Source organism: Camarhynchus parvulus, chromosome 8 (assembly GCF_901933205.1).
Source record: "Camarhynchus parvulus chromosome 8, STF_HiC, whole genome shotgun sequence".
Classification (NCBI taxonomy): domain Eukaryota; kingdom Metazoa; phylum Chordata; class Aves; order Passeriformes; family Thraupidae; genus Camarhynchus; species Camarhynchus parvulus.
The window spans coordinates 14,512,897-14,535,757 of NC_044578.1; the positions used below are offsets into that span (position 1 = coordinate 14,512,897).

At 42.3% G+C, this 22,861-nt stretch overlaps 1 protein-coding gene across 3 annotated transcripts in view; it reads right to left on the reverse strand.

Moving 5' to 3' along the window:
* Positions 1-21,184, reverse strand: part of COL24A1 (collagen type XXIV alpha 1 chain) — a 119,533-nt gene extending 98,349 nt beyond the window's left edge. For 2 of the 3 annotated variants that reach the window (XM_030953108.1, XM_030953107.1), the window contains exons 1-4: positions 20,946-21,184; positions 15,294-15,355; positions 7,796-9,096; positions 1,362-1,415 (exon numbers count right to left, since the gene is read on the reverse strand). In XM_030953108.1, coding sequence (XP_030808968.1) covers positions 1,362-1,415; positions 7,796-9,096; positions 15,294-15,355; positions 20,946-21,001 — 1,473 coding nt within the window. In that variant the 5' untranslated portion in view covers positions 21,002-21,184. The remainder of the gene's footprint in view (positions 1-1,361; positions 1,416-7,795; positions 9,097-15,293; positions 15,356-20,945) is intronic. The other variant, XM_030953109.1, reaches the window with a different exon arrangement.
* Positions 21,185-22,861: the final 1,677 nt, after the last annotated feature.

The window sequence follows — 22,861 nt, forward strand, 5'->3', positions numbered from 1 at the left end:
GGGATGGCTCCAAACATATGAACAGCCTCCTCTGAAACTAAGAAAACTTCCCAGTTGTGAGGATCTACCTGGATATGTGAGATCCTGACTCTGATGCCAGACATATCCTTGCCACAGGCGGCGTGCAACATAAAAAAGCTGAGTGGTAAGAATTGTTAGCTCTTGCACAGAAGGATCCAAGAAGTCCTGAAGAGATGAATTTGAAGGAATGTTTTTCATTTTATATTTTTAAATGTGTCTCTTTTCATCCCTTGCCTCCAAAATGCTCTGGAACATCAGTTTGGTTTTTGGTTTCTTTGATCAGCGCACTTCCCACCCATCAGGCCAAGTTTAGAGCATGCTGTGCTGTGCTGGCTTTCAACAGGCTATTGAGCAGCATCTCATTTAAACCTTCCTCAAAGGCTGAACCACAACTCCTCCACACATCTGCTGAGCCCACAGATGTGAGCCCCTTTTCTCCCACTTTCCCTCTGACGTGCTGACTGCGGCCACAACCATTCACACCCCCAGCTACCATGGCCTGAAATCATCCCCACACCAAACCTTCACCTGCTCCCTCCTGCTGCCCTTCCCTGCCCTAAACGCCCCCGATCAGCCATGACCTCAGGGACTGCTCAGGCACATGGTTTAGTACACATGGCACTCACACAGATTCAGCCTCTTGTGCCCCATTCATTAATCAGCCCAGTGGCAGAGCACAGGCCTCTCCCCCGTGCAGGGCAGGGGGACACAGGGGACTGTGGCAAAGCCCCTGCTCTGTGCCCAGGCACAGGGCAAGGCTGCTGCCCCTGCTCCTGCTGGGCTGCACCCACCCACACAAAACAAACCATCTCCTACTGTAGCTCATTTCTTTAGCAAAGCACCCTGATAGCAACCTAGGAGCAAGCTGTTGAAGCTCAAGAGACTAAAAGAGATTTCTGGGATTACTTTTTGCCCCCACTCTGTCTTGCAGTGGTTAATTTTGTATCTGAGCCTGCTCCTCTGAGGCTGCATTGCTCACTCCCCCTCACTCCAAAACAAATGAATGTGGTTTTAGATTGCAGCAGATGGGAGCAGCATGGAAAAACTAGCAGTTAATATTGGGAGCAGCTAAAGCCAGGTACAAATATAACAATGCCCAGTGTGTGCACCCATACATGGAATTAACTGTGCTGGAAGATCACAGCAGAAGAAACAGTTTGTTTGTCTTGCTTTAACCTATCTGCCAAATCTTCAGAATCATACACTTTCATCACAAGCATACTTCATCACACAATCACTAAGCATACGAATAAAGTTGAGAAAAACAAAATTATGCAAACTCCAGTGTGATTATGGGTGACCTGCCTAGAGGTGCAGAAGAACACAGTTGTTTTACTCACCCGAGGACCTCTCTTCCCTGAAGGACCAGGTAAACCTGGAGGACCTGGAGGACCCTGGTGACAGAAAATCAAAGCAGTTGAGGCTAAAACCTGACACAAGGACAGTATCACAACTCTAGATGAGACCAGCTTTGCTAACTGACAACCTTGTGCTTGTGCTGATTGCCTCAATTTGAAAACCAATTCCAAACGACAAGAAAGTATGGTTTTAATCTGACTGTAAATCAGATTTCTGTTTAGAAAGTATCTTGTGTCAGAGAAATTGGAGCTAACAACCTGGATAGTAACTTCTACTCAGGTGTATTTGTACTAAAGGAAGAAAAGATTAGAGGAAGAAAGCAAGTGCAATGTATTTCTAAAGAAAGGATAGAGAATAATTATTAAGCCTTTCCAATAAGCTTCTGGCATGCCAGACATTTCAGAAAGGTTAGGGTAATGGCGAAAAAATAAGATACCACCTCACAGAAAATACAAATATGAAATCGAGAAAATAAATGTGGACCAATTACTGTTCAGTTTCCTATTAAAAGCTTCTACTAAGAATAACTGGTAGCCCATTTGCCCTTCTACATAATGAATATCATTCTCTTTAAAGATAATGCAGACTTTTTAGGATGCTAGTACATGATCAAATGTATCTTTTGCAAATGAATTAGATTATTAGTCACCATATTAGACAGTATAACAGCCCCTGCATATCTGGTTGTTTTGAACATAGAAACCTTTCCTTTCTATATAATGACTGCTGTTCAGATTGAAAACTCCAGGATCAACTTCACTGTACTCAAACAAAAAAGAGTGCTCTAAACTAAAATCTGCACTACCTTATATTATATTTCCTCTATCAAATTAGGGGAAATATATCAAATTCTACAGAGGAATGGGCTGTTCTTAAGGGTGAATTGACCCCCACCCACATGCCTGCACAGCAAGCCCCAGCTGTAACAGGAACCATGTACTTTCTGCAGGGGCATTTGGGCATCAGGAAAGGCAGACCTCTTGAAGGAGGTCAGTGGATGACAGCATTAGGGGTTCAACCTGCTCTTTCACCCAGGCTTCCTCACACTGCTCTGTGTGTGACATCCTCTCAGCTGAGACACCAGGCAGAACACTGAGTACCACACTGCCCACCACCAAACAACAGAGCTGCAAACTGGCTGAAAGGAATACCAGGAAAAGCAGAAGGGCCATTATGGTGGCTGAAATGACCAACAGGAAGGTTTTGCTAAACAGGGAAGAGATAAAAAGGAAGTGAGGAAGAAAAAAAGGACAAACAGCCTTGAGGGTTTTATTAGCAAGCAACATTTCATTAAGACAAAAGCTGTATTTTTAAAAACCTCCAGTTTTGTGCTATACTTTTTTTTCTTTGAAAGGTAATGTCATTGCAGAGAAGACAGTGCTGATTATGGAATTTAGGCATCATCAATCTAATTACATTAATTTGGCCAAAATACAGATCACTTATGCACAGTTCTGGAAAAACCACCGTTGTTCTAAGGCACTAAAAATATCAATTATTTCCTCTCCAATTAATCATAATAAATGTAGGAGTTTAAATGTAATTGGGAATATCTGCACGTGCCTACAATGCTACATTAAGTCACACTGAAACCCATACCTGCACTTCCCCTGGTCTTTAGATCAAACCATAACATATCATGCTTTTAGCATAGGACATTCTCTATTCATTGTGACTGCACAAAAATGCTCACTAATATCCTCTTTTTTCTGGACTAGAAAGACCCCATGCTTAATAGTACAAGAAATGTAACAGGGAGATACATGGAAAACCCTTGACCTGGCATTCTTGTCCAGGTTCAAAAATCCACTGAAAAGGGCACAGAGAGCTCCCACCCTGCCCTGCTGAAGCAGTATGTTTTTAATATCTCCTCTCACAATGTAAGTTAAGAGATGCCTTTTGACTAGATAATTATCCTGGGACTACAAAAGAAAACATATTTTTGTTAAGTGAAATAGTTGCAACCAGTGTGCATTCTTTTGTGATTTGTGTTCTTCTCTATCCCTGTTTCAGACATTACGTTAAAATACATTAATAGGTAAATCCCACCATTTTCCTAATAGAATCTTATTGGGTATTAAGATCCCTGATCTTTGTTGCTGATATATTGCACAAGGGCAGTGAGAACATTTTTCCCTATGTGGCTTCTAAATTTTTTTAAACACTATCTGCTTCCTTTGCAACAGAAAACAAATAAACAAACACCCAAATCCATCCCACCCTTACTTTGGTTACTCTAACTCAAATGTAACTATCTCTTTTCACACAAAAAGAAAAGCACAAAAAAAGGAAAATCTAATCACAACTAAGCCCTCAGAAACCCCTGAAAGAAGCAGCAAAATTTTGAACTAGGCAGACAGAGATTAAAAACACTTTCCCAGAGCATTTTAAAACAAAGTCAACTGTTGTAGATGAAGGCTCTGGTTCACAATAATAGGCAGCCCCAGCCATCCAGGTGTTTGATTAAAATATAAAGAGACTCTCCTTAACCAGAGGATGTTACTCTTTAGCCTCCAGCACAGACTCCTCCCTGCAACTCAGGCAACACCTCTGCAGAGAGCAGAATTCAGCAGAGCACATCTAAGTCTTCCTGGACATGCTTTCCAACTAGCAGTTCCACGTTATTCTGTCCTATGTACTTCTACAATCTGGGAAAGCAACTACAAAATCAGTATTGACTATTTTTTATACTTGCTAGGAAGCTACTTAAGCCTCTCAGGCATCCATGTAAACCACAGAAATCAACATGTGAGAGTGAGCCAATCTCTCTTAAACCAAGGAATAAGTCACTTGTTTGAATAGATTTTCTTCCAACTACTGGAAACTGTAATTAAACAAATCTGAAGCAATTAGAAATGTCAATCTGATTTTTAGCATTTGACACTTTGACCACCACTATCAAACAAAACAAAAGGAAGTTACTTTGTACAAATATTACAGATGTTAACTTAAAATTGTTTAACAAAAACAGTTTGCTCAAAACAGATCATTTGTAACTTTAAAAAGATACTACAACTTACTGTCTTTAGGAATTGTAAAAACTTCATTTAGCAAAAAAGCTCAAGTTCCAAACAATCATTGCTTAATCCTGAAATAAAAGTAGATGCTACTCTTCAAGAAATTTTCACAGCCTTTCCAATGGTCACTGGAATAAAATTAAGGAACTTTCCTAGACATGAAATAACTTACATTATTTTCCTAGGTACTGAACCCTGTGTTACTTGGGTTACATGTGTTTTAAATTTGACCTCTTACTCAGAGGTAATAGGAAACATGTCAATTACATATAGCAAATCTTTATCTGAATCATTAGGTACGGAGATTTCTCAGCCTGGGCAGGGAAATGCATGAAAGGGATTAAGTGAGCAATACATTCCCTGTGGTCAGGGGGAGCCTCAACCGGCAATTTTGTTCCACTGAGAAATAAGCAAAGAGTGCAATCAACAGAAGTATGAAAGGTTAGCTGAGAGTAGAATAAGTGAAATAAGCTAAGTGTGAAAGAGCAGCTACTACATTTGGGATCTCTGAAATGCTCTCTCAGTGTTCTTACTCTCACACCTCTGGACTGCAATAGGACAGATCCTCCAGGACTCAATTCTGCTCATTGCAGGGCTTGCCATTTCCCCTTCCTCCTGGCAACAATTCCAGACCAACTAGAAAGAACACCACCATTTGGTCTTCTACCATTCCTCCTTCTGGCAGAGTATCTTGAAAATCTAGAAAAACTTTTCCAATAGAGGAAATTTATTCCTAGTTCATTTCTCTTACTCTTAGAAGGCCACATCCTGTGCAGATAGGCCTGAAGATGCAATTACCTACCAGCAAGCAACATAAATCAGCACTTTAGCTCACATCAGCCTCTCCTTCTACCATTGTAGGACTATGGCCCATGTTATTGCAAAGTACTTTAAGATTGTGCAATGAAGTATATCAGCTTGAAAGTTAAACAGTTAAAAATGCACACCACGTTTATTTTTGTCATCTTTACAGATTGCCAACGCCCTTTGCATCCCAAAAAGGAGTGGCTCATCAGATGGACAGAGCAGCATTCCCTTGAACGAAGTGTTTCAGGAAATCTTACTATTCCAGTTTAAACTCACTTCATATTTTTCTAGGGGGGAGTTTGGTCATTACAGCTGCTAGAATTTGAATAGTTTTGAAAAAATAGCTGTTCCCTTTTTATACCCTATCTGGAGCCCTGCTTTGCCGGGTGGGTGAATTCCACAGCTGTGGGATCATGGAATATAAGAGGCCTAATTATACAAGGCAAGAATCAGTTCTGGTAGATGATTAAAAGCTAAAAGAAGCTGAGTAGTTTAAGAACCACAAAAGCTAGTTCTTGCCTGTCAATTCCAATAGAACGAACATTAACTTCTGTGTTCAAATCTTGAAAGAAGATTCAAACCAACCACAACATAGTAAAGAAGTAAAAAGAGGGGGTTTCATGCCTCATCAGGACTTTTTGCTGCAAGGGAAGTTTTTAAGTTCTTCAGTGTTGCTTTTTAGGCTCCACATTGCAGACTCCATGAGTACTTATATACTAAAGTGTTAGAGCCACACATATAAAAGCTGCATTAATTCTCATCATCTCTACATGGGAGGACTAGACTGAAAAAGCAAAGCAAGATAATCTCTTCAAGTCTGAGACCAACAGCAGTAGCAGATACAGAGCCACACAATCTCCACAGAGCACAATTCGTAGTTTCACGCAGAGATCTCCTCTCGCTTGGTGTCAACCTCTCTGGCAGAGTGGTGTTTTAGCTTTGCCTCTGTTCCAGCAGGTTCTACTGGTCCCTTCAGCCAACCTGGGGCCCACAAAGGTCTAGATTAACTTCCCAGCTCTACCACAGATCTTTAAGACCTTGAGCACATTATCCAAATCCTGAGCAAAACGCCTCAATACAAATGCAGCCTATTCCCTACAAACTACAGTCTGCATTCCTAAACAAGACAAACTTCTCTATCCCCAGTCCATAAGACAGCATTGAAGATGGTAACAGACACCTCTGAACCCTTCAAGTCAGCTGTCATCTTTGCCACTGTATGTGTAGTGTCTGTGTGTAGTGTCTAGAAAAACAACCCAGAGCATTTGCTTGGAGTTTCTTAGTAATGCAAACAACCAACACTATCAGCAGCCATTTCTGTGACACGGGAAAAAGAGCGGATTTAACTTTCTTGGCTGTGACTGACTGAAATCACAACAAACCAGCTACAGGCTAAAATTAAAACCTTCCGTTAGTAGTTACTAAACATCCTAAGGTCCAAAAATGGAAATTAACCTCATGCTGATGAAAGCTACATGCTTAGTGACATGTCTCCATGAGTGCTATCTACTTGTTAACACATTTTTCAATTGTGTAACAATTACTTTGTGCCTGGATCCTGTTTAGAGTAAAAAAGTGAACTTTTGAATAGGTTCTGAGTTGTTAACTAGTTCAAGAAAAAAAAATATCTCAGGGCTGAAAGAATAGACGCAATAAATATATGGCCATATTTAAATATATACTAGGAGCTGCTTAACACATATCAAATTGCTTTCCAGTAATAACCAAACAGATGAACACTTACAAAACCAAAACCAACCAAACAAAAAAAGCAAGTGGTTTAAAAAGTATGGTTTAAAATTTTAACCAAAATCTCACACAAGCACAAAGCATGATCTATCATATTTCCCAGGCTAAGCAGGAACTAATGTTCTTTCTGGTCTGTAGCTCCATATATATGGGCACATTTCTATGTATTAAAAAGTTTATGAGCCTTGTGTACACAATAAGAAAGGATAATGAGTTTCTGTTAAAACCACTACTGTGTATTTGCAATTGTATCAAAAATCACTTACCCTGTGAACTGTAAAAATACCTCAAAACCTTGTAACACTGTTCTAAAAACCGTTTTCCATGCAGGTTTGCTTAACCCCATAACCTTGGATTATGAATGATTGCAGACTAGATTCTGCAGCTGGTCTACTTCTACAACTATAAATTTTGACAGCATTGCTCAACCAAGACAACTGTGTCAGTCTTCCAAGCAGCCTGGTTGTTCTTTTTATGGACCAGCACCCATATTTGTGAACTGCATTAAATTAGCCTGCAATGTTATTATGTGAGCAGTCTCTGTAATTAGTAGTTATAAACATCCAGCTGCATTCCAAATTTTAAAGAAGTCTGGGTTGCCTACCACTTCACCAGAATGTGAATATCATGGATGTCTTTATATTCTTCCAGTAAATAAAAGTATATGACACTTACATTAAAATTACATATGAGAAAAAGACACATTTAAGGCAAACAATTGTACAATACAACTGGGAGAAACTGCAGTCACAGCTTTGGCATGCTTGGAGAGGTTTCTTTCAAAGCCTCTGTTAAATGTATGCTGCTGCAATATAGTAAAAAGAGTAATAAAGATAACTTACAGGAGGTCCAGTTTCCCCCTTTGGACCTCTGACACTTCCCCTTTCAAACATTTTGCCAAGATCTTCATAGTCATAACCATAATTATCAATACCATTTTCATAAGTGCTTTCTGTATGGTAAGTCTCATCAGCATCAAATGCACCTTCCTGCTCCGGATGGAGTTGGTTATGCAGAGGGAGCTCAGCAGGCAAACTGTACAGAGTTGTGTTGAAGATTTGCTGCTTTTTGTTTGGTTCATCTAAGCGCTGTTTTGCTTTTTCCATTCCCTTGCTTCTAATTTTACTCTGTTTTACAGGGGAGATCAGAGAAGGCTCACTATGTCTGCCTGCATCTTCTGTGGTATTAGCCGAACTATTTGGATACGATCCTGCAGGGGTTTTAGTAATGTTCCTTTTTGCGCTCATCTCCTGCTGCTGAAGAGCCAGATCAATGTTCTCCTGGAGCTCTGTTTGAGGCCAAGCTTCCAGCAACAGAGGTTTGGTGTCCGCAAACTCCCATGCAGAGGCATTTCTTAACTCAAAGTGGTCTGGTAAAAAGTGAATCTGAGCAACGTCGGTAACAGGCACGTTTGATACTTCTTTCCATCTATAAGCTGATATATCTTCCTGGTTTTCCTCATCAATGATCATCTTCGAAAAAGCATCCAGCCCATGTGGCAGAAGTGAAGCCCCACGCAGAGATCGATAGGTTTCAGCCTGGCGACACTGCTGTTTCACATATTTACAGTAGTTTGCAGAGGCTTCTGCAGAGGGAATAATATCCAGCTGACATATAACTCCTTCAAAGCTGACAGAGCGAGAGCTCATCCTTCCCAGGATAAATACACCCTCTGAATCAAATGTCTCCACTTCAGAAAGTACTTCACTGCTGTAGTACTTGTTTCCACACTCAGCAAATAGTGAGACAGTCTTGTCCCCAATGCCAATGGCAAATGAATGCCATTGTTCATTATGAACACAATAATCAAAGTACACGGGCTGCTTCCCTCCAGTGTACACCGCTACCTTTCGCGGTAGCAGCTGGACACCAAACTGCAGTCTGCTTTTGCTCCTCACACTGAAAAGAAAAGCATTACTGGCTCTGTAAGAGTACAGCCCAACCAATAAGGTGAACTGATGCCCTAGATTTGATGGTATGACTTGAGTGACACGGGACTCAATATGTGCATCATCGCTTAGCACCGCTCCTGATGCAGTTAGACGAATACCCTGAGGTAACAGAGAGGATGATGATGGCACAGCAGTCTCTGAAGGCTCTTGGACATCTTTCACAAGGCCTAGTTGATGAAGAACATCTATTGCTGTAAAAAGAAATAAAGGCACACTGTTGATTTAATTTACAAGCTCATACATTCAGATCCATATAAACAAATGTACACACAACGTTTTAACAAATCTGTACCTTTCAGAGCATATACACTTCACACAGTAAGGCCACCAAATCCCCCTGGAAGGCACTGATCTTTCACATAAATCAAACAAATAATTGAAATCAGAGCAAAAATTCCACCTTAAAAAAAAACCCCAACCAAACTAAACAAACAAACACACAGAAAGGTCCACAAAATGCCCATTGTAGGTTAATTCACTTATGAAAGTGAAAAATCCTCATTTGCTCTCTTCAAACTTTCCAGTGATCAGTGTATACACTTTGGTTAGTTCCTTATTTATTAAGCTAATACTGTCTACTCTTTGAGCAGAGAATTAGTCTTTTTTTCAAAAACTTTTTCTTCTGCAAAAAATCTTCTGCAATAAATCCATGCTGTTGCTCTTTATCTAAAAAGTTCAAATCAAAGCATTTGAGGGAAGGGCTTCTTTATTTATAAGAAAGGACAAGCTATTTATAGCACAGTAACACCTCCTTCCCCTCCACAGAGTTTACTTGCTAGAGCCATGGATAAGATGAACTCTGGAGCAGTGGAAGTGGTGAGGAGCAAGGCAAGAGGAGAATTCTCAGGACCCAAGGGTAGTGCTCCTGTCTTCTGGTTCATCTTTCCCCCTAAATTGCACAAGGCTGCAGCCATCATGACAAGACATTGAATTAAGGATGCACTCCACAGCAGGAGACAGAGCAGCCAGCTGTCCTACTGATTGATGTTCTATAGATTTGGCTTTGGCATATAGAAATCTGGATCGATCTTCCTACAGAAGAATGGGCAGTGGTTTATTCAGTGGTGGATTCCCTAGTTTCTCATTCAATGTGAGCTATGTCCTTTAAGCCTTCCCTTAGTCTGGGTCACACAGTGTCTCCATCTTTTACCTGACTAAATATCTTCACTTAATGGGTAGAAACACAATTATCTATCATCCTGATAAACTGAAATATTATCTGCTCTGGGATAAGAAATCAAAGCCACCTTTGGGTAAATCAACAGTTGAAGGTGACCCAATTAATTTCTTATTGCCTAAATCAGATTTGGGCAAGTTGGAGTTGGTGGGCATAGACGCCTTCCTTCAGGATGAATATAAAGATACATCCCTTATGACGCAGCTGAAACACTACAAAGGCTCATTAGAAGCTAAACCACAGATCCTCAAGAGCCTTTCTGTAGGATCTCAAAATAAGACAGCATTTATGGCATTGACAGATTGATTGGTAAAACTGCCTGCCTGCGTGTTTGTGAAAGGCACAGAAATATTGCAGATGTCGAATCAAAACGCAGTCATGGAAACATGGAACAGGAAGGTTAGGAGCTAAATACTGAAAAGGCTGAAGAAACAACATTTGCTTGGCCTAGAGACAGGAAGGTTTGGGAGAAATCTAAATAAAATTGTCCATTATCTGAATTGACGCCATAGGGAAAACAGAGAAAAGCTGAGGAGTAAGACACAAGCGGCAGCACAAGAAATTTCAGCTCCATACAAAGAAAAAGCAGTCTCACCACAAGAGTGGTCAAGTGCTGGACCAGGGAGGGCAGAAACATGGGATAATCTCAATTCTTGGAGATTTTCAAAGACCAATTGGACAGAACCCAACAACCTGAAGTGACTTCAACATTGACTTGGACCTCAGCAGCAGTTCGGACCAGATGAGTTCAAGGTCCCCCAAACCTATGTTTTAGGAATTTTTTTCACAAGGGGAAACTGAAGACTAGTTTTCATAAACAGCATTACACAGCAGCATAGGATATCATCTGTTTCTACCTCTCAAGGGAACGATTTCAGAGAAACACCTATATTAAAGATTACTTGTAGTATCTAGTAGTTGCACTGATCAAATAAGCCTGGCTAGGGAGACACAGGCACTTTCTACAGCATTTTGCTGAGGCTACTTTTGCTCTGGACATGCTTATACTAAGTAACTAAAACTATCAAAAGGCACAACAAAAATTTAGAGTAAAGAAGAAAAGTCAAGGATTTGCTGCAATATTAAAAGAGCCACTGAAACAAATGGATATTTACGCTCTAAGTGGAAAAAAGGTCTCCTTTCCCAGTTTCCCTTTCTCTGTTTACTGAATGTATTCATAGCAAACTTTAAGAATAGACTGATGTTGGCTTAGTTTCAGTGCTAAATTATGAGAAGTGCCTGAGATTTCCTTGAGAGTGATTTATAAGTTGGAACCAAAAGCATCAACCTGAACACACCGTACATCTTGAAAATTAATTACACACCTTGTAGTGTTTCTAGTCATGGTTGAGATTCATGGACAGGCCAAGACTATCCTGGCGAGCAGCCAGTGCAGACGGAGGTATGGAGAAAGACTATTTCTGCAGAAAGTCCTGTGTATGCCAAGTTCTCAAGATGTTTTGCCTCAGAGCAATTAATTCACCATGGCTGTATTTTTATCTGTCAGGCTGATAACAGAGGCCACTCTGAAGCACAGTGCCTCTGCTAATGAACCACTGCTCTTTGCCAGGACCCCGTCCTGCCTGTAGCTCTGCAGGAGAAAGCTGTGCTTGCACTGCCCTTGTGGAAGGAAGCTGGGAAGAAACACAGGTCCTGAGCTCTGGGCAACACAGTTTTATACATGCAAATAGTCCCCAGGGCAGAATGTGCTGCTCCACTACCTCTTTGCACTGGCAGGGCCAGCTGACTGCACAAGGAGAACAGCTGCTAGCCTAACCTAAGGTTGTGCCTATCACATCCTAACCTGAAACACTGGGCAAGTAGTTGTATTTCTTAAAAATTTTAATTACATAATTTTATTTAAAAATAGTAATGCATGTCATCTATTCAAAGTATTATAAATTCAAGTGTAAAACAAAAATCTTAAACTGGTTTTAAACAGTCAGCTTAAAAATCACATTCAAGCCTATCACTAATAAAAGGCAAACTGCAAGCAAAATGGTCAAATTTTTGGCAGTTCTGATTTGAAAAGAGCACATAGTTTAAAAGTTATTAAAGAAAATAATCAGCATGATGAGGAATAAGATTTTTTTTCCTATCCTGCAAATAGATTTCTGCAGACAATGACAGGTCTTGAGAGAGCTAAATGCAAATAAATATTGTGTGAAAAATGACATCAAAAAAGTATGTATAAAGGAATTACTCCTTGCTGACTGCTGCGTGTTAACCCACTGTCAAGCCAAAAGGCTGTTCCAAACTTTTTTGGCCAGCCATTTCACTTCTGGTCCAACATGCATATTTATTTTATTTTAAGGCTTTCAGAAGCTCTTGGCAGCACACTGGATTTTGGGAGCAGGCAACCCTCTCATTCTTCCTCCCAGCATGACAACCATTATTTGCTTTACCTATCAGTTGTCAGTTTTCTTTGTTTACTCATGTCTGCAAAACATCTGTCTTCACTTACTGCTTATTCAACCCATTAGTCCCCCAAATTGTAACAGCTCAACTTCGTGAAGGAAAGGTTGTTTTGAGGTTTTGGTGTCAAGTGCTTTCCTTCCACCTTCCAGGAGATCTTTAAAAATTCACAACCTTACTGCATCATGAGGTAAGGCAAAACCTTACACCAGCTTTGGCAAAAAGCCTTCTGACCCTTGCGTGGCACAAAAATAACCCCACAAAGGAACTGGGGAGGGATGAAGGGATTTGACTACAGAATTGTTTCACATGCATATTCCCTTCAGTCCCTCCTGCTCATTTCCCACATTGCTCCATACTCACAGCTACTCTGAGGGCAGGATCTCCGAGATGCTCTCCCTGTTTCAGCAATCTTAGTACACACATTTCTCCCTTTCTGTTTTCCAATGTGGGTAAGGCAAAAGAAAAGGGCCATTCATCAACCAGCTACACCAGAACCAAGAGTAATTTCTCATCAGATTGCCCATTTTCTAGGTGATGCATCTGCTACTGGGTACATTAAGATACCTGGCTGCAACAAATGCTCTCCTGGATGCCAGATCAGATTACTGGCATAGGAAAGCCAGCAAGACACATTAATTCTGCATGTCCTTGAGCTCCACTCAAAGTATTACTCCTAAAGTCTGAGACTGTATCTTTACAAGTACTTTACTGGACATGATTTATAGCTGCATACCAAACTGAACAAGGTGTATCCTCTCAGGTAAAGCATGCAGAGGCTGTCTCCTCAGCTCAGGAGAGAAGGCATGTTAATCAGCTAGCATCTTCATGTTTGGCAGAATATTCTTTTTTCAAAATGCAACTGCCAAGGAAGTTTAAAAACCAAGGTGCTAACATATTCTAATGGGCATGCAATCCTGTTCCTGGACAAACACTAAGCACCACAAATGTAATAAGGTAACTCTGTAGCTTATATACTGAAACTGAAGGATATACTTGAAATGCTCTCTGTTTTCTTCTGAGGTTTCCTTCTCTGAACTGCTTTTTCCAACTTTGTTTACACACTGTGCAAATAAAGTGCAAGAGGAACCAAATTCACTCATGGGAAGAAAGTTTCATCAAGATTCAATGCATCATTTTGATCCCAAGCAAGCATTTAAAGAAAATAAAGTCATGTGTGGCACTTGTGCATCAAGGATGGAGAGGAATTTCCATTCAGTAAGGCTTCTCATATGGCTATCTAGAAATGCTGTTGAATAACAGTAATAATAATAACAAGAAATTAATAGAAAAAGAGGAAACTCCTTCATCTGCTGGTAACAAAATAAAAAATAATTCAATACAAGCATGTTGAGACCAGAGGCTTTACTCCATTTCTGCAAAGCTCTGTGCATGGAGACATTTTCAGCCAAGAGGCAGGTAGGACTCAATCTCCACCCACTTCCCTGTGTTACTGCACCCCCGGCCCTGCAGCTTTCACAGTCCTCACCTGAAGGGTCAGTGAAAAGCAATTCTCAGGCTGAGGGACACGAGGAGTGAGAAAAAATGTTTATTTCTTTGCAGAGAAGGAGGGTGGGCTGGAGGGATGAAGACACTCAAATTGCCACCACACCAGCTGTCTCTGGCATCTGTCACCTGCTCCCGCCACACCGGGAAACTGTAAACTGCCTTCCTAAAACTGCCTCTTCCCTTCCCATCCCTGCAGGTCTGGAGCAGGGCAGGCCACACACATCTAACAGTGCTGCCCCTCCTCCAGTGAGAACTTGGCTCAGCTATTATAAAAATCCGGGAAAATCCCATCATCACAAAAGCATATGGCCCCCATTGAGCGGGATGTGAAAAATCAACAACCAATCTTACCAGGCAAGCAATGGGCAACACCAGAGGGCAAAACTACAAAGGCAACGGCGGGGAGGCAAAACAAAAACTCCACGACTGAAGGAAAAATCAAATTTTGCCAATCTCTGGGAATGACAAGCAGGAAAAATGCATTGGTGAGAATAATGGTGGGAGGCTGCTGAGATATCCCAAAGGGCTCTAGCAAAACATTATCAGGAATGAGTCTTGCCTTAACCACGCAACCCATCTGTTTGCATTCAGATGACTATTTGCAGCTACACACTCACCAGCAAGGATGACCTACTTCATGCTTCACCTGTACAGCAGAGGACCATGGTGGAGAACTGATGCTGCCGCTCCCATGGCAAATAAGAAGTGACTAAATGGCACGTTGGCCTCCACCACTTTGGGACCTATCATTCCCTCAGCAGTCTGCAGAGCAAGCTGCACATCTGGTGCTGTTATAACAGCTGGCAGATTAAAAAAGAAACTAAAAACAAGACAACCCTATTTCCTCACAACATCTGCATCTGAATGCAAAGCCAAACGAATACCAAATTTCACATTTTGCTTTAGCAATGCCAGCCTATATTATGTGCCATGGTTTGCCTGCCTTAAGTGCAAAGGTAACTCAGTCATAGCTTGCCACCCCCAAGGACACCCACTTGCAGTGAAGACACAATCAAAGCCTTTTCACTGTACAAGGCTTCTTTTTTATGAAGAGCTTGCTTAAATATGTAAGCAATTTCATAGACAGAAAATCTGAGTAATTTTTGAAAGGTCATCTTTTCCAAACTGGTGCTTTAAACTTTTGCTCTCATTATGCTGTAATTGGTATTTTCTTTAAGTCACATGAATTAATGAACTGAACCTAAGGTCACAAGTAACAACAGCCATTTACTCTTTTCATCTACTGACATATTACACAAATGTCCTATTATAAAAAAGCATTCTCACCTTGTTTGGGTACTTGTGCAACACCCACAGCTACACATGTTGCAATGAAAAGGAGAGCTTTCCTAAAAGGGAAAGAAAGGGAAACAACATGTGAGAAAACATCTACAGTTTCAGAACTCCAAGGAATTAGAAACCTGGTTCAAGATCCAAGTGGCAGAATACCACTGACTTCAGCAAGTCCTGAATCAAAGCCATCACACTGTACAACTTCCCACTGATAACTGAGAAGGCATTTCACACTAAGATCCAGGTTGTGTATGCCCTCATGCATAGCACATATATTTTGCACTGGTTTTTATTAATAAAATGACTGCATCTGCTTTATATTTTCTTGCAGCAGCTTTCAAATATGGATGCTGCTACATAGTAAATTTCTCCCTGGAAAGAAAAAAAACGTTATCATAAAAAATCCATAAAATAAATCACAAGTTAATTCCTGTAGAGATCACTAGATAATTTAGATTCTTTTGACACCCTATCAGTCTTCTCACTAGATCACATCATCTTCCCACAAGTGAAAATGTTGTGTCGAACTTTTGTTCTTGTATCATAAAATTATATCATGCTACAAGTCATGCTTTTCACAAAGTAATAAAAAAATCCCATCGCATTTCAACTTACAAGTCCACGCTCAGGTAGAAGAGTGTCACACTGACACCTATCACAGGCTCACTGCCCTGGTTTCAGCCAGGGAGACAATTTTCTTCTTAGTAGCTGGTTGAGTGTTGTGTTTTGGATTTAGTATGAAAATAATGTTGATAGCACACTGGTGTTACAGTTTTTCCAACAAACATACGTAAGATTGATCTAGATTATGTGCTCAAAATTCACTTTAGAAGTGTTGAATGTTGTACAGACTACATTTTTACTGTGATTAAGAAGAGATTGTCTGCTGTTTCCCTAAATATCGTTTTAGCCAGATTGACATCTAATCACTCTCTTATGAGTGACTGAATCTTTTAATAAATGAGAAATCTATTTTCTGTTAATGTTGGACAACCAGGCACAGATGCGTGTAACAACTACAGTAACCTGTATCTATTCAGTCCTAAGAAGAAATATTTCAAAAATATCAGAAATATAGTTCTGACACTAACTAATCAACTCACACTCAAGCCTCTTGGTCATTAATGTTTGTAATCTCAGCAATTTTTCATAATATGGAATGCTAGAGTGACTAAAAAAGTTTCCTGGACCAGGTCAAAGAGCACTTGAGTATCTGGATTCAAGTGTACTTGAAAGTAACATAGCTGCAACTAAACATATATAACTTCATGTCACCTAATTTTGCCAGCTAATTAGCCAGATTTTCACATTAAAAAAAGGTAGGAAGAAAACACTACCATTCTTTATACAGGAACATATGATTTAAACAGAAAGAAAATATATATAAATACATGTGCATACACACAGAGCAGTATTTAGTGAAAAGTCTTACTAATTCTTTAAAGGGTTTGGAATTCAAACATTTCAGAAACATCCAAGTACATGAAAACCACAGAGCAATAGCCTGGTTTTATCAAGTGTATTTGTATATTGTGAGGGCTTAAATTTTGTCAAACAGAACAAATTAATAATTTAAGGAACAATAAAGCACAATAGTCGTCATTGCCACTGTAAAATGGTAGATACATCATGTCTTTCAGAAGAAAATGCACAGAACATATAGGAAATTCAAAAATATGCATCAATGCTTTAGCTCTGATCACAGAGGGACGGAAAGGTGGAAACTATGCCTTACACATCCCAGCATGCTTGTAGGGGCATGTTCTTTAATTAACCACCACTACAATCCCTGGCTATTCCTCCCTTCAAGCTTTCTCCTGCTACAGCCATGAAATGTCTACTGGTACTGGAGCAGGTCTGACACTCCTGAAAAAGACCTAATGCCAACTGTTGTCCAAACAGCTCATCCACTACAGGACACTCAGTTCATTTTTTCAGAATTCTAAAGCCCAGAACTCAAGTTCAAAGTTTCTGCATCACACAATGCATCATCTTTTGATCAAATGAGAAACTCAGTGACAGGAGACAGCTGTGCCAGAAACAAAGTCCCTGCATTGCACTGTATCAGCTAAAACTCAGGACAACCCTTTATTTGACCCTTATGATTTCCAAAGGTGCAACATGGATTTGCCATGAAAAACCACATAGAACATTTTAGCTAGCTACAAAATAAGGATGCTCAAAGAACCCCAGAGGCCAAAATTCACAGATGACTCCTCTAAAAATTACAACAGCCTCTTCTGCTACACCAGCCAGGTATAAAGCTGTGTCTGTCAGGTACCTGCCTCTGCCACTTCCAGCAAACATTGTAGGAAAGCAAGAAATTACAACATGTTCCCGGGGCTGTAAATTACACAGATGAAACTGAATATACAGAAACATTTAGTAAGAAGTAAAGACAAATGTCTGGCTTACACAGTGCTCGCCAGCTAATGTCAAGAACAGATGAGTTATCAACTAAGAGAAAAAACAGGGACCAGAGACAAACATAGTGTTGGGGGTCCTCTAATGTGTGAGAAAAGTGAGACTTCCTTCTATCGTTTTTCACAAGGAAAATTTTTTGTAAATGAAACCATGTGCAACCTAATCCATGCAAACCCTCCCTCTTGGTTGAGATCACCACTCTGTACATTTGCAGAGCAGTCAGCTGTGAGTCTTCACTCTCACACCAGCACAGCCACTAAGACACCAGGCATCATGTGTATGTGGCTTGACCCATCATCTGCCATAGCTGCATGGAGCTTGGCTCCTTGTCTCAGCTGAGTCCACAGCTCTTGGAGATGTTGGGACACACCAACAGAAAAATGCAGAATCATGTGGTGTGGAAGACTTCAGCTGACCCAAATGCTGGCTATTTTTTCCCCATTTAAGATCACACCTGAAGCTGGTTCCAATACCTTGGCTTTAGGGCATAGCCAAGGGGTCTCTCCTAAACTTTCTCCCCCTCCTCTACCTTTTCATCTGCTCTATAGTACATGCAAGCATATGCTGAGGGCCACTATTTAATCACTTAGGAGGAAGGCACTACCAAAGGTGATTGAGCTATTGTACCACTAAAAACTGAGTTTATCTTCCTGATAATCTTTGTGGCCATTTGCCTCTTCCCAAAGAGTGGACAGCAACTATCCATGGCGTTTTTTTGCATTAGAGGTGATGGAGGGATGAGAAAACTGATAAGCTTCAAAGCAAGTTGTGGCAAGCTACAGTGAAAAATTCCACCCTCTGAAGACTACTCAGCAGCACGCAGAACTCAGGTTTGGTCAGTGCACAGCAGTATCCTCTTCATTCCAGCCTAGTTTGAGAAATCTCAAGTTTAAAGGAAGAAATACCACCAGCTGGCTGCTAGGAAGGACAAGTAAACCTGTCTGCAGTGTGACTGCCACAGGTGCATGCAGTCCTGCATGCCTCAGGGAGGATGGTTTAAACACCAGCACCTGCCCCACACTCGTTCCTTCATTGGATCTGTCTGGGGACTGCTGAGGAGAATGGCACAGCTTGGGTCCATCAGGCTTGAGAAGGGCTTTGGAAATGTCACAGCACATTGTGGACAGAGATGTCCTGCAACTCTCAAGCTTACCTTTCAAGATATAAGAAGAAATATAACTTTCTCTGCTGCTATAATTAAATTAGCCAGCAGGTCCAGTACTGCTTCCCAAATTTCAAAAGACCCACTAGCAACACAGCTTGAGGGGACACAACAGCCTGCAAAACCTCTCTGGTGCAACACTCACATGCCCTTTGGTCACAGATGGCACCATGCAGTTAGCCATCAAGGGGATAAGGTCCTGAATCCTGTGCCAAATTTCACAATTTGAATCAATGGGAAATGGGAGAAATATGAGATGAGGTGAGACATAGAGGAGCTTTGCCCTGAGAGGAGTTCTACAACAGGACTGGGGTTCAGAGAAAGGAAACTCCCTGCCTGATGGCCCATTCTTTGGACAGCACCTGGCTGAAAATGAGAAACTACCACATCCAGAACAGTCAACTCTGTTAGTATTTCTAAAAGAAAAAAAAATATAATTGAAAAGACATGATTTTAGAACAGTTTTATGAGTAAATCTCTGATTGCTTACACTAGTGCTCTTCTCCAGATAGCATATATCATTTCTTTTCTGTATGAAGGAAAAAGTATATAACTTGAATTCTTACTCATGTGAAATACTCTTCTTTCACAGGGTTTGTCTCTGTATATTTTGTAGATCATTCTTCAAATGTACTACAACTTGGTGCTTGCAAGAAACAAGGGTGGCACAAGGCTGCTCATACTTTAAATATTCTGTCAATAAATGCGGTGAGAGACTGAGAAGTCATGCAGCTGTTTTACTTATTTAACCTGCAGAGACACCCCTACACAGGCCTGACCTAATGGTATTTCAAGGAAAATGTGGTTGAAGTTGCAAGGGATTTACTGGTTTGACATATGCTAAGGAAACCTGATCCTTTTGTGAGGAATTCTGGTTTCTTAATACAGGCAAGTGACCAGGTTGCTTGCTCTCTATAGAAGTAAATGAGGTAAATATTACAGAAGCATATAGATACATTCTGAAGCTATCTCATATTTTGAACTCGAGTAAACTGCATCTCTGCTACTATACCTCTTTCCTATAATGCAGTTTATGTTTCTCCATCAGCAATACCCCTTTACAGATTTAAAATAAAACCATTCTTTGAAATTGCACTCAGACAATTCCTGAAGAAGTCCCAAAGACACAGCCATTAAAAACAGATCTCCTAGGAAGGTGATGTTCAGGAAGCCCCTTACCTCCTCACAAGTACACCCAGATTATACATCAGGCACACTTTAGCAGCATAATCCTCACTACAACACTAAGCAAATTCTTCTGTCCTCCTCAGAACACTCAGTAAACTTAAGACACAGCCAGAACAAAATCAGCCCTTTACAGAGACACACACAAGTAAGCTCTCTAATATCGTTACAACTATAAATTCAGTCATTTTACCGAGGCTGCTTTTAGGTAAACTGCAGAGAACAGAGCTCTACCTTTGCATCACAGGTGAGAATGCATCAGAAATACCTCCGCCAATTGCAAAAACACGTGAATACAGAGCAGCTCATCTGGCAATCTCTGGTATTAAGAGAGCACCCTTAGCTCTTTAGCGTAAATTCTACCCGCTCTTGCGTTTGCTTGTGTGCCGCGTTTTACTACCTGGGTACCAAAGGGACGCAGGAGCTGCCAGGTTACTGCGGGCACTGCGGAACGCCGGGCCCCGGCATCCTCCGTCCCCCTCAGGGATCAGGCTGTCCGGGCTCTCGGGTCAGCCTGTCCCCGCTCCCCTGGCACCAGAGCCAGGCTGCCCGATGTGGGCTGGGGAAGGACGACACGAGGGTGCTGGACGGGATGGAGCACATCCACAACGACACCAGGGTGCGGAGGAGAGGGATAAGGACAGCCAGCGATACGGGCGGTCTCTGTCCGAGCAGCCAGCGCCCCGCCGGTCCGCCGGGGGCACCCGGGACCCCGCGGGGCTGGGGCTGGCGCTCGGAAGGCAGAGCTGGGGACGCTGCCCGCCGGGGTCGTCGTGCCCTGCCCGCGGTGGGAGCCGAGGCGCAGCCCCATCCCCTGCCCGGCCCCGCGGCGGGGTGGCGGTGCGGTGCGCCCCGTCTCGCCGGCTCCCGCTTACGTTTGCGCCGCGGGAGAGATGCGTCCTCGCCTTGTCCTCTCGGCTCCCAAATGCATTTGTATGCATTTGCCCGGGCAGCGGAGATCCGAGGGAAAGCCGAGCGCCGCGCCGCCGCAGGGTCAGCTCCTGTCCATGAAAGCCCGCCGGCCCCGAGGTCTCCGCCGAGCTCCGCGCAAGCCCGAGGGCGGCCCGGCCCGCGTACGGCCCGCGGGGGCGGGCGCGGCGGGTGGGGGGCGCCGGGGGCCGGGCGGCGGGGGCGCCCCGCGGCTGCCCGCGGAGTCCGGCGGCGGAGCGGCGCTGCACCGCCTGCCCCGGCACCGGCGGAGCTCCCGCCCGCCGCGGTGTTGAATTTCAGCGCTGCTGCCTGGCGATTACATCAGCACACGCGGCCCCCGGGGCGGGCCGGGCCGCGGCCCCGCATGGTGCGCGCTGCCCCGCGCCGCTCCCTCGGGAGCGGACTCGCACCCGGAGCCGGCCCGGAGCCGGGGGAAGCCGCCCCATAGCCTGGAGCCGCCGGCGCGCAGCGCCGAGCCCGGCCCCGCCCGGCCCAGGTGCGGCCGCAGCGCCGGGACAGGTGATGATGCCCGCAGCGCAGCCGGAGGGCCAGAGGAGCCTTCGGCTGCCGCTGGGCTCCAGCTGGGGAGACTCGGCAGGAAGCTGCAAGTTAAATTAAAATCTGGGGACGGGCGGGGAGAGTTGATGAAATTATCTAAACACAAAAAGCTGAGCGCGCCGGACGTTTTCTATCTCCAGGATAATTGGAGTTGGGTCTAGAAATCCTCCCTCTGAAAAATGTTTGAGGAGCAGATGTAATTTAGTAGCATTACAATGCCAAAGAAATATGACACCCTTCACTGTCTTCCTCGAGAGACAAAGGTCTTTTTAGCTTTAATTTCGTTTTCTTACCTTGTCCCCACAACAAAGCTTATTTGTAACTTTATCCCATAAGACATCTTTATGCAAACTGTCGCTAACGACAAACATGGTAGAGTTAAACAATACCAGACGTTGCAGTACACACTCTACACCGAACACGTGGTCGAGTCATGCAGCCTTAACCAAAACTTCCATGGACTTCAGAAGAAATTAGATGTGAGTTAGGGTTATAGTATTTATCTCTTTCTGGGTGCTATGAGAATGAAGACTTCACATCATGCAAATACCTTCATGACATACAGGAAATACTTCCAGTTGTAGATAAGTTGAAGAAAGATGTCGTGAAATAAAACCAAAGATATTCCCAAACAGCAGAAAATAATGGAAGCACTAAAACAAAAAGAAAGGCTGTACAAGAGAAAAATTGGATATTGTTGTCACTGAGGGTGCCCCCCCCTTTGCTGAAAGGACTTCTCTGGGTGATCCAGGTAGCTGGCAACTGGCAAAAAGATGGGGGGGGAGTTTTGAGGGAGCCAACAGCAAACCTAAGGTGCTGAATTTTACTGGGGATAGGATCCCAAAGTTAGCTGAGGGGAAAGTTATTTTCAGGCAATACAGCAGAGTGTTTGATTTCAAATTCAAATTAATTTTCAATATCTTAAATCATTCAGAACTTGTATACTCTCACAGACTACAACGGGATTTTCTGTTTACTTCACTTTTTGAAAGCCAAAGGTAGAAGCTGACAGCATTTTACTTTCTTATCTGTATACCTTACATTGGCCATACTGACAGCAAAATATGAAAATATGTATTTTCATTGAAGAGAACATGGTGCCTGCCCAAGCAGATATTGGACACTTCAGCAATAAAGTATTTGTCAGCTTTTCTGTTTTAAATCACGCTTTAATGGCTTCCAACAAGAGAAGTATTGTATTTTATTCGGTTTTGTTTATCAGCATTACAATGAACTGCCACACGAACATTACTGATTGGGTTTGGTGCCCTTCCCTGAAATCTATCCATCTCTTACATTACAT